Here is a 13,237-nt window from a genome sequence, read left to right as displayed (position 1 = left end):
GGCGCTTAAACTATTTTCCCGTTTGCTATTACAGCTAAAAATGGTAAACCTAGAAATTGTCAGAAAACTATTTGAATACTAATAATTATTTTCTCTTTGTTATTCTGAATTCAATGATGTACTTTGTAGCTCGATGTGACCTCTGAAAGTTCAGTTTATGCCTTATCAAGGATTCCTCCTCCTCCCGCTATGTGATCCGTCTTCCAGAAACAGCCCGGAGAGCGATGACACCACGTGCACACACACACACATCAACACGGCCCGGTAGCTCAGTGGTTAGAGCGCTGGCTTCACAAGCCAGAGGACCGGGGTTCGATTCCCCGGCCGGGTGGAGATATTTGGGTGTGTCTCCTTTCACGTGTAGCCCCTGTTCACCTAGCAGTGAGTAGGTACGGGATGTAAATCGAGGAGTTGTGACCTAGTTGTCCCGGTGTGTGGTGTGTGCCTGGTCTCAGGCCTATCCCAAGATCGGAAATAATGAGCTCTGAGCTCGTTCCGTAGGGTAACGTCTGGCTGTCTCGTCAGAGACTGCAGCAGATCAAACAGTGAACAGTGAACACACTCTCTCTCTCTCTCTCTCTCATCTTGAAGGGGAAATTGTACACTTCCAATGAAAGAGAGAGAGAGAGAGAGAGAGATTTCATCCCTTTTCATATCAAGTTTCAGGCAAATAACATTATTTCTCTCTCTCTCTCTCTCTCTCTCTCTCTCTCTCTCTCTCTCTCTCTCTCTCTCTCTCTCTCTCTCTCTCTCTCTCTCTCTCTCTCTCTCTCTCTCTCTCTCTCACACACACACACACACACACACACACGCACACACACGCTTTCATGCGCCAACCTGTTAGTTGATCTCTCTCTCTCTCTCTCTCTCTCTCTCTCTCTCTCTCTCTCTCTCTCTGACAAGTTACCTTCTACCATTTTATTATAAAATAATGAAAAAATTAGCATGAAAGAATGATAAGTAATATTTTTTTTTCACTTTCCGAGTCCTCACTAATGTCTTTGCTTTCTTCAGTTTCTTCTTCTAAATATTCACTGTCACTGTCTTCAAACTCAGAAGCACTGCTAAATACATATGTTCTGTCCTGCTCCATGGTGAGTTATGATCTGAGATCCTTCGCTCTTATCAGGATGTCTCTTTGCACTTATCACGGTGCTTTCCACCCGGCGGGTTGCTGGGGTTGTCAAGTGTCGCCCGGAGAAAGGGAAAATAGCTTAGTTACCGCTAAATTTCCAGAGCTAGTGACAACACTACATGTGGAAACATGCCAGACACTTCCTCACCATCTGACTCGAGAAACCGCGCTTGGAGCTCAAAATTGAGGCGCGAAAATTCTTGATTACGGGTATGATCGCCGTCGCTACGGACGCATTGATGCAATCGTATATATACGATTGCCGGAAGGAAAGGGTTAATAGAGTCTGCTGACTTGAAAATAGTAGACAGTAGATGGAGTCAAGATGGTGGCAAGTAATGTTATTAGTTTTCTGGCCTCTCTCTTGTCTGTGAATAATACCCAGCTTCACTTCGAGAGTAAGACACTTCCTGGTCTTCTTAGAAACGTTAGGCCACATTGCAGGGCGTTTTGGTGGTAAGTTGAACTAGGGAAGATGAGCTGCTGGTGACGCTGTTATGTTTTGACTGGGGAGTGAGTGGTGCACGTGATCTTGATCTTGATCTTGATGCTACAGGTGACACAGAATTTCTTCTGAGTCAGGCCTTTGTATCGGCAGCGCCTGTGTTGTCCACGAGAGGCTTGATCTTGATCTTTATTCTACAGGTGTCTCAGGATTTCTCCTGAGGCAGGCCTTATTACCAGCAGCTCCTGGTGTATTCAAAAGCCTGTCAGCTTGCATGATACGGTGGGGCTTTCAAATTTGGAAAAAATTACCTGGATAAAACTTCGTTAAAGCGAGTTTGGTGTTCGTTAAACGAGCAGATGGTAGTATAACGAAACCTTCGTTGTAGCGAAATTTCGTTGTGTGAACCTTCGTTAAACGTGGGTTGCCTGTATGTATATATATATATATATATATATATATATATATATATATATATATATATATATATATATACAGGCAACCCACGTTTAACGAAGGTTCACACAACGAAATTTCGCTACAACGGTTTCGTTTTACTAGCATCTGCTCGTTTAACGAACACCAAACTCGCTTTAACGAAGTTTTATCCAGGTAATTTTTTTCCAAATTTGAAAGCCCCACCGTATCATGCAAGCTGACAGGTTTTTGAATATATATATATATATATATATATATATATATATATATATATATATATATATATATATATATATATATATATATATATATATATATATATATATATATATATATATATATATATATATATATATATATATATATATATAGGCAACCCCCGTTTAATGAAGGTTCACACAACGAAATTTCGCTACAACGAAGGTTTCATTTTACTACCATCTGCTCATTTAACGAATACCAAACTCGCTTTAACGAAGTTTTATGCAGGTAATTTTTTCCAAGTTTGAAAGCCCCGCCGTATCACGCAAGCCGACAAGCTTTTGAATACACTAGCAGCCGCAAATACTAGGGCCTGCCTCAGGAGAAATCTTGGGAGACCTGTAGAATCAAGATCAAAATCAAGATGAAGCCTCTCGTGGACAACACGCACCACTCACTCCCATAACAGCGTCAGCAACAGTTCGTCTTCACTCGCTCAACTTACCACCAAAACTCCTTGTCATGTGGCCTAGCATTCCAAAGAAGACCAGGAAATCTCTTACTCACGAAGTGAACCTGGATATTATTCACAGACACTAGAGAGGCGAGAAAACTATAGCATTGCTGGCCACCATCTTGGATCCATCTACTGTCTCTATTATTTTCAAGTCAGCAGACTATTAAGATGGCTGGTGAGACTGTATCTTATTTGCAAGCTAAAAAGAACCACCTGAATTCGTGACTCTACAATGGATAAAATGGAAAGCCTTGTGGAAATGTGGTACATAAGTTTTGTATGCGGTACAATGATGCGTCCTTTGTTTACATTCCACAGGTTGCCGGTTAGTGTCTTTCCTCTTTCACTTTCCCTCCCTTTGTAAATTTAAGATCATCAACATTATAAAGCTATGTACATACATACATTAGTGTACATTATAATGACTTAAATTAAATTTAACTGCCTAAATGTTAAACTTCATAATTTTTACTTTCATTAAACCTTTCACCGTACTATGATGCACTCTCGCTTTGCTTACTCTCAGTGGAAGTTCAAGTCAGGGGTTAAACTTGTTATAATCGGTTCGCTTAACAAAGTTTCGCTTAACGAAGTGTTTTTTAGGAACGTAACCCCTTTGTTAAACTGGGGTTGCCTGTATATATATATATATATATATATATATATATATATATATATATATATATATATATATATATATATATATATATATATATATATATATATATATATATATATATATATATATATATATATATATATATATATATATATATGAGCACCTCAACTTATGAGTAATCTGAGATACAGGCTATTGCTTGGTTAATTTTTTGCTTTGGCTTGTGAGACAAAATTTGAGTTATGAGCTAGCTCCAGGTATGCTGCCACTAGTTGTTGCAGCAAACACCCAACATCTAGCTTCCAGTGTATTAAGTTCACTTCTTTTTTTTTTTTTCCACTGTGGAACCATTTCTTGTATTAGTAGAATTTTATGCTTTTTGTACTGTTATGTAGCCAAAATTCTTTTTCTCTGACTATCGATCCTAAGCAAATAAGTGCTGAGAAAAAAAAGCAGATGATTCCCACTGCATTAACCCCTTTGGCACCGAGATGTATTTTCTTCTATAGTTTTAAGTGTGATTAGACGATTGTATTGACATTATGAAGGGTCTATGGAGGTCAGAGGTTTAATGGCCAGAGTCTTCATTATTTCAATCCCCACATGAGTTTCTGAAGCTGTATAAAATCATCAAATAGTAACCAGAATGAGTTCGGAAATGTGTAGTGGTACTGAAGGGGTTAAAGGATGAAATCATAGAAAAATTATAAGTGAGATGAGAAGTAAAAAAAAAAAAAAAAAAAAAAAAATGTAGCAATTAAGTGTACCATTAAGTGTTTAATGAGTAAGTTAAGTTCAGTGATTAAGCAAGAATTTATGGCAAATGAAAGTGACTAAATAAAGCACAACACAAAACAAACTCATCCCATCCCTTCCAGCTGGTGTCTACTTTCTGCACCCTCCACCTCTGCTAGCATCTTCTGTTAGTCCAAGTCATCTGAACTCCAAGGTAAATATACTTTATAAAACTAGTATATATTTTACATTCTCCTTTGTTATGATTTATTATGGTTTTATACAATACTATTTGTTATCTTTTTCTTACATAAAAACCTGTAAAGAAAAAAAGAAAATGGGGTGTTTTTGGAGAAGCTGGAATGGATTAATAGCATTTCAGTGAGAAAAATTTATTTGAGTTATAAGCAAATTGAGATATTAGCTCCATCACGGAACAAATTATAAGCTCATAACGCAAAGCACCACTGTGTATATATTTGTGTGTGTGTGTGTGTTTATATATATATATATATATATATATATATATATATATATATATATATATATATATATATATATATATATATATATATTAATGAAAACTTCCAATGGTTGAAAAATTCTACAGATTTTGATTGTTTTTTTTATGAACATTTCTTATCAGGAAGATGTATACATAATTTTTAAAACAATTTAGTAAACTAGTTTAACTACAAGTGCTAATCCAAGAGCAATGTTGAGTACTGGGTAGGAAACTAAGGCAGCACCAGAGTCCACACGAGAAGTCCTGAACAAGAAAGAAAAAAATATAATTAGGGGCACATCTACAATGCTTCCATAAGCACCTTAGCTGATGGTCTCTAATAAAATCTTATGAATACTTCTTAAGCCACTTGTACTGAACATAGGATGAAAGGGCATAATATTCATGGAAAATGGTGAAGGATGCTGAGTTCAGCTATGTGAAATGGAGTTACAAAATCTAAAGTATTTTCAAGAATAAAATTCTACTATATAAACAAATATCTAATGGTTACACTATATCTATTTACTTAATACAATTACTTCTCAACAAGCAAAATGTATGGTATGGTATAATGGATACTCAATGAAAATGATAACACAAGCAAAAATTAAAGGCAAGTAACAAATCCTGTAGGTTACTTACCTTGTGTCATCTACATCATAGCGGTTATCATCCAAATCATTATCCACATCCAAGTCAATATCTGGTTTGGGTTCAGGAGTGGGAGGTGATGGTCTCTTGTTAGCATGTTGACTGAGTGCATGGTTAATGGCACGCAGCATTGGAAACCTGTTGAGAGATAAGTGTTCTCCTTTGATAATAGAGTTGATAATATACATCCTTATCTAATGATGTAAAGAAAAATACTAATATTTTTTTTTTAAATAAACAAATAAACATGATATCAAATGAACAGATATGATGCAACCACCCTATACTCAGAGAAGTCTCCACATGATAATAATTATGGATATATTTCTTATGCAGTATGCTACCCACTGTTGATCTAGAAGCCAAGCCTTCTGTCTCTGCCAAGATAGCTGATTGGTGCACATGTAGTGTTCTTGTACTTTTTTTTTTTTTTTTTTTTTTATGTAGGGAAGAGGGCCAGCCAAGGGCAAAAAAAAGAAAGTTAGAAAAAAGCCCACTTGAGCGCTGGCTCTCCAAAGAGTACAAAAAGTGCCAAAACCGTTAGCCAGAATTAAGGGAACAAATGCCTCGATACCTCCCTCTTAAAAGAAGACAAGTTGTAGGAATTTGGAAATACAGATGCAGGGAGGGAGTTCCAGAGTTTACCAGTGAAAGGGATGAATGATTGAGCGTACTGGTTAACTCTTGCATTAGATAGTTGGACAGAATAGGGATGAGAGGAAGAAGAAAGCCTTGTGCAGCATGGCCACAGGAGCAGGGGAGGCATGCAGTTAGCAAGATCAGTAGAACAGTTACCATGAAAATAGCAATAAAATATAGAAAGGGATGCAACATTTTGGCGGTGAGAAAGAGACTGAAGACAGTTAGTCAAAGGAGGGGAGTTGATGAGACGAAGAGCTTTCGATTCCACCCTATCAAGCAAAGCTGTGTGACTGGAATCCCCCCAAACATGGGAAGAGTACTCCATACAGGGACGGATAAGGCCCTTATACAGAGTAAGCAGTTGGAGGGGTGAGAAAAACTGGCGGAGATGCCTCAGAATACCTAACTTCATAGAAGCTGTTTTAGCAAGAGATGAGATGTGAAATTTCATAATTCAAATATTTTCAAACATATTAACAATTGACCTTTACTATAAGCTGATTAAAAAAACTATAAATAAGAAAACAATAACAATACTGCAGTATTAACCCTGGAAAGAAATAGAGGAAACAAGTACTACAGTGAAGGCTCAATATTTGAACGTCTTTGAAGTCAAACTTTTCAGTAATCAAATGCAAATGTTCGACTTGGTACTTGAAAAAAATATCTGGTACTTGAATATTCTGATACCAGTAATACCGAAGCTAAAATACCAGTATTCTGGTATTTTGGATACCGGGTCACATCCCTAGCCATGGGTTCTGTCTGTAGTTTTCATTTAGAAACTTACAATGGCATAAAACAGGCTTATTAATGGTGAAAAGAAGGAATCTAGTGAGAGTGCAAGTGTAAGTGAGCCACAGCCCTCCACTAGTGGGCTCACAGGAATCACACCGAGAGACAGGTTACCAGACGTTTTCATGAATGGTGACTCATCATTCAACGAATAATCTTCCTCCTCCTCATCCTTGTCCTCCCCACTTCTAGATTATCCATCACTATCCTTTACTTATAGTGAGTACAAATCAAAATTATAGCAAAGTTTACATTGAAATTGTAATCTTAAGGTTTCGCTAAGGTTTGAATGAATTACGTACCTGATTTACAGGTATTGGTAGTCAAAATTTTTTATATTTGGACAGCCATTAGAAATTAATTAAGTTCAAGTATTGAGTATCCACTGTATACAGTAATCCCCAGTTAAGTCAGATCCAAAATAAGTCAGATATCTGATAAGTTGAACACTCAGAAATTTTAATTTTCATATTCTATTCAATTCTTTATATATTTTTATTTATTTAATCATATTTTACCCTTAGGTTTTTCCTGCATAAAAGATATATTCCATATGTGTGTATGTGTGTATTTACCTAGTTATATTGTACAGGGTTCGAGTGGTACTCATAGTGCCCTGTCTCCATATCTCCATTTATCTTATTTTTTTTTTAAAGCTGTGCACATTATGTGCTGCAACAACTTCATCATTCAAAATATTCCACTTTTCCACCATTCTATGAGGAAAACTGTATTTTCCAATATCCTTCACACACTGCCTCTTCCTGATCTTTGCATGTCTTCTTGTCCTTCCAGCTTCTGTCACCAGCATCAGGTCTTGCTTATCAATCCTTTTAATGCCATTAACTATTTTACACATTGTTATTAGGTCTCCTCGTTCTCTTCTATCTTGTAAAGTTGGCAGTCCCATTTCTTTCTGCCTCTCTTCACATGTTAGGTTCTTTAGTTCCGGCACCATCTTTGTAGCTATCTTCCAGATCCATTCTAATTTTCTTATATCCTTTTTCAAGCTCGGCGACCACACCACTGCTGCATATTTCAACTGTAAACGTATAATATTCGTAATAATTTTTTTCATCCTATCATTGGCCAGGTAGTGAAATGCTACCCTAATATTAGTCTACATTTTATACGTTGTTCCAAATATTTTACTTATGTGTTTTTCAAGGCTCAGAGTTTCTTGTATAACCATTCCCAGATCTTTTTTCTTCTTTAGCCTTCATTATTTGTTCCTCTCCCATCAAATAATTCCATACTGGTATTCTCTTCTTTCCTAATTCCATTACATGGCATTTCTTGGCATTGAATTCTAACTTTCACTTCTTACTCCACTCATAAATTTTGTCTGTATCTTCCTGCAGTTGCAAACAGTCTTCTCGAGTCTTAATTACTCTTAACAATTTTGCATCATTAGCAAATAAATTAATATAGCTGATCACTTCATACTGTATGTCATTTACATATACCTGGAACATAATGGGGGTTAAGACTGGCCCTTGTGGCACTCCACTTGATCATTTACTCTAGAATGAGTATGTATCCCTGATCACAATTCTCATCTCTCTGTTCTTCAAGTAATCCCTTATCCAATCCAATATCATTCCTCTCAGTCCTCCTATGTTCTCCAATTTCCAAAGTAGTCTGTTATGAGGGACTTTATCAAAAGCCTTTTTTATGTCCAGGAACACAGTGTCCACCCATCCATCTCTGCATTCCTGTCCTTCAACTACTCTTGAGTAGAAACTTAATTAATTTGACACACATGACCTTCCTGTCCTGAACCCAAATTGTCTGTTTAATATAACGTGTTTTTCTTCCAGATATTTAACCCATTTTTCTTTGATAACAATTTCACATATCTTCCCCACAACACTTTTAAGAGACACCGATCTGTAATTTAATGGCTCAGTTGACTTTCCTCCTTTGAATATTGGGATTATGTTAGCTCTCTTCCATTCCAGTGGTACTCTCCCTTCCTTTAACCCCCTCAGTACCATCCCGTACACCCGTACGTGATGGGGAGGTATGGTACTACATACCATCACGTACACTGGTACGGGATACATTCGGAATAAAAGTTTAAAACGGTTTGGCTGCCTTGTTTGGCATCTGGCATGGTGGTATTAGCAACTAGGATGGTCTAGGCTCCGCCTACTCTGTGACAGCAGCAAATCAGTGAGTGATACATCACGACACATCACGATGGGGTGGCGTGAACCAAGAGTGACGTAACGTAGTGCCGGTTTGTCTGAGTAGGATTATCGTGCTCTGTGCTCCTGCTTCCATGCCATTTTTGTCCAAGGAACAGTGCTGCCTTCTCTGATAATGGAGGTGGATAGTGACTGTAGCTCTGGCTCTGAGTACTTGCCTGCTGACTCAGATGATGAGTTTAGTGATGATGATGAGTATAGTGATGAAAGTGACTTAGAGGAACTGAGTGATAGTGAGTTACTGGAGGAGAAAGAGGCGGTGGTTGATTCTGGGTGGACGTTCCTGGCTGACATATTCAATGACGTTCGCCCTCACGCCATCCCTGAGTTCAGTGACCTTGACTGGGGGATAAATGGACATGTGCCAAAGTTTTTGTGTGCACGTGAGGCGCTTTGTTACTTTTTTGATAATCACCCAAGTCATGTCACAGTGACCTGTGACCTGACAGCTTATACCTGACCTCTACTCTACAGCACTGTGGTGCAGTCTTTTTTTGAGAGAGAGAACACCTCATACTATGGAGTTTTTTCATAATTATTATTATTATTATCATTATTATTATCATTATTATTACTCTTATTATTATGTGTTATTATAGTGTGTATTATGTGGAAACCATTTATATTCATATGTACAGTGCACTTATACAATAAAAATGAATGAAAGTGACAAATACGAGCAAGTTTAGTGAGCGATTATGCGGGCGGTATAGAGGCGAGTCTCACGCCTAAGGCGATCAGTGCCAAAGGGGTTAATGAACTTGTAACCATTTCTCAAACTGATTCTAACAATTGATCTTTACATTCCTTTAGTGCCCAACCCAACACACCATCTGGTCCCATTGCTTTTCTGGCATCCCAAATTTTCTAGTAGTCTTCTAATTTCTTCTTTGTGCACTATGATTTCTTGCAAGCTTTGACAATGCAATGTCCTATTTGATTCTGTAAAATCCTCTTCTTCAGTAAAAACAGTCTTGAAACTCTCATTCATTATTTCACTCTGCTATTTGGTATGTCTTCCCTCCTTTAACTACTTTTTCTATTGCTTCCTTATTTTTCATCTTACCATTTATATCCTTGTAGAAAAGCGTGGGTCATTCTTCACTTTTCCACACCACATCTTTCTCAAAGTTTCTTTCTTCCTCTCTCTTTACTCTAATATATTAATTTCTTGCATTGTTATACTGCTGTCTGTTGTTTTCATTTCTCTACTTTTCGAGTTTCTCCCAAGCTTTATCTTTTTACCTTTTAGCTTCTACACATATGCCATTGTACCAAGCTTGTATACTTTTCTTTATTCTATATATAGGGCCGTATTTCTTCACTCCTTTGTTATATTTCTGTAGGAATATTTCATATTTCCCCTGTACTGTCCTTCCGTTCATAATGTTCTTGTACTCTATTTCATCAAAAGTTTTCTTAACTTTTCAAAATTTGCTCTTGCATAATCTAATCTTTCTTTTTTGTAGTCCTCTCTGTATCTTATCACATCTTCTTCCTGTATTTCCAATATTAATGTTACATGGTCACTTCTTCCCATTTGACTGAGGTATTGTAGTATGCTGGGAGGGGGCTCCGGCTTCTTTGTGAATACTAGGTCAAGCAATGATGGTTCTTCTCCTCTGTACGTGTTGTTTCTTTTACCCACTGATCCAGTGTATTCACCATAGTTAACTGTAACAGCTCCTTGCTCCACAGTCCCATTACCCATTACCTCCATCTCTCTCCAGTTTATTCTTTGCAGTTGAAGTCTCCTACTAATTGTATTTTTCCATCTCTTCTTATCATATTATCCAAGCACTTAATCACCTTTCCTTGTATTTTCTTATGTTCTTCTGCTCTCCATGTATTTGTCTTCAGTGGCACATACATGACTATGAGTCTGTTTTTCCCTTCTTCTGTTTTGATTGTTACTCCCATAACTTCCGCTATGCCATCCCCATAGTGCACTTCCCCTTCATTATTTTTTTATGTAGGAGAGACGGCCAGCCAAGGGCAAAAAAGAAAAAAAAAGAAAAAAAGAAGGCCCACTTGGGAATAAATGTCTTGATACCTTCCTCTTAAAAGAAGACAAGTCGTAGGAAGGCGGAAATACAGAAACAGGTAGGGAGTTCCAGAGTTTACCAGTGAAAGGTATGAATGATTGAGAGTACTGATTAACTCTTGCATTAGAGAGTTGGACAAAATAGGGATGAAAGGAAGAAGAAAGACTTGTACAGTGAGGCTGCAGGAGGAGGGGAGGCAAGCAATTAGCAAAATCAGTAGAACAGTTAGCATTAAAATAGCAATAAAAGATAGAAAGAGATGCGACATTTTGGCGGTGAGAAAAAGGCTGAAGAGTCAGTCAGAGGGAAGGAGAGTTGATGAGATGAAAAGCTTTTGATTCCACCCTATCTAATAAACTGTGTGAATGAACTCCCCCCCCACCCTCCAAAATATGTGAAGAGTACTCCATCAAAGGGCGCATAAGGTCATTGTATAGAGTAAGCAGTTGGAGGGACGAGAAAACCTGACGGAGATGCCTTAGAATGCCTAACTTCATAGTTGTTTTAGCTTGGGAGGAGATGTGAAGTTTCCAGTTAAGTTTATTAGTAAAGGAAAGACCAAGGATATTCAGTGTGGAAGAGGAAGACAGTTGAGTGTCACTGAAGAAGAGGGGATAGTTGTCTGGAAGATTGTGTTGAGTTGATAGATGGAGGAATTGAGTTTTTGAGGCATTGAAAACTACTAGATTGTCTCTGCCCCAATCAGAAATCTTAGAAAGATCAGAAGTCAGGCATTCTGTGGCATCCCTGCATGATCTGTTGACTTCCTGAAGGGTTGGTCGTCTCTGAAAGGACGTGGAAAGATGTAGGGTGGTATCATCAGTGTAGGAGTGGATAGGGCAAGAAGTTTGGTTAAGATTATTAATGAATATTAGGACAGAACCCTGAGGAACACCACTATTAATAGATTTAGGAAAAATCATTAGCCGTGTACTACAGCAGCAATAGAATGGTCGGAAAGAAAACTTGAGATAAAGTTGCATATAGAAGGATAGAAACCGTAAAAGGGCTGTTTTGAAATCAAAGCTTTATCCCAGACCCTATCGAAAACTTTTGATATGTCTAACGCAACAGCAAAAGTTTCACTGAAATCTCTAAAAGAGGATGACCAAGACTCAGTAAGGAAAGCCAGAAGATCACCAGTAGAGCAACCTTGACGGAAGCCATACTGGCAATCAGATAGAAGATTGCGAAGTGACAGATGTTTGAGAATCTTCCTATTGAGGATAGATTCAAAAGCTTTAGATAAGCAAGAGATTAAAGTTATAGAATGGTAGCTTGAAGGATTAGAATGGTCACCCTTTTTAGGAACAGGCTGAATGTAGGCAAACTTCCAACAAGAAGGAAAGGTAAAAGTTGTCAGACAAAGTTGAAAGATTTTGGCCAGGCAAGGTGCAAGCATGGAAGCACATTTTTTGAGAACAATAGGAGGGGCCCCATTAGATCCATAAGCCTTCCGAGGGTTTAGGCCAGCGAGGGCATGAAAAACATTACAAAGAAGTTTAATTCAAGACAAGAAATAGTCAGAGGGAAGGACAAGCCCAGAATCATCCAAGGTGGAGTTGCGTGCAAAGATTTGAGAGAAGAGTTCAGCTTTAGAGACAGAAGAGATGGCAGTGGTGCCATCAGGATGAAATAAAGGAGGGAAAGATGAAGATGAAGAAGTGAAGTTATTGGAAATATTTTTGGCTAAATGCCAGAAGTCTCGAGGGGAGTTTGAGTTTAAAGGACTTTGACATTTTCTGTTTATGAAGGAGTGTTTGACAAGTTGAAGAACAGACTTGGTATGATTCCAGGCAGAGATATAAAGTGCGTGAGACTCAGGAGATGGAAGGCTAAAGTACCTTTTCTGGGCAACCCCTCTATCATGTATAGCACGAGAACAGACTTTGTTAAACCAAGGTTTAGAAGGTTTAGGTTGAGAAAAAGACTGAGGAATGTACGCCTTCATGCCAGACACTATCACCTCTGTTATGCGTTCAACACAAAGAAATGGGTCTCTGACACGGAAGCAGTAATCATTTCAGGGAAAATCAATATATATCTCCTCAGGTCCCCCCAACTGGCAGAGGCAAAATGCCAGAGGCATCTCCACTTTTGGGGATCCTGAGGAGGGATTGGAGAAATAGGACAAGATACAGAAATAAGATTGTGATTGAAGGAGCCTAATGAAGTTGAGGGAGGGTGTCAAGGCATTTGGGGTCATTACTGAGAGAGGAGTCTGACCTGGGGACATTTTTGGTCCCCTCCGCAGAAGGGGACGCCAAGGCATGTTTACCATTGCCAGTTGTAACAC

General features: G+C 38.1%; 1 protein-coding gene across 5 annotated transcripts in view; it reads right to left on the bottom strand.

The window, feature by feature from the left end:
* Positions 1-4,331: 4,331 nt before the first annotated feature.
* The window catches only part of LOC123513298 (probable chitinase 2), a 99,499-nt gene continuing 90,593 nt past the window's right edge, over positions 4,332-13,237 (bottom strand). For all 5 annotated transcript variants that reach the window (XM_045270386.1, XM_045270387.1, XM_045270385.1 and 2 more), the window contains 2 exons: positions 5,241-5,387; positions 4,332-4,859 (listed from right to left, as the gene is read on the bottom strand). In XM_045270386.1, the coding sequence (XP_045126321.1) occupies positions 4,766-4,859; positions 5,241-5,387 (241 nt within the window). In that variant the 3' untranslated portion in view covers positions 4,332-4,765. The remainder of the gene's footprint in view (positions 4,860-5,240; positions 5,388-13,237) is intronic.

Source organism: Portunus trituberculatus, chromosome 35, assembly GCF_017591435.1.
Source record: "Portunus trituberculatus isolate SZX2019 chromosome 35, ASM1759143v1, whole genome shotgun sequence".
Lineage (NCBI taxonomy): Eukaryota > Metazoa > Arthropoda > Malacostraca > Decapoda > Portunidae > Portunus > Portunus trituberculatus.
The sequence above is the reverse complement of the archived record's forward strand: the minus strand, read 5'-3'. Positions and strand labels throughout refer to the sequence as shown.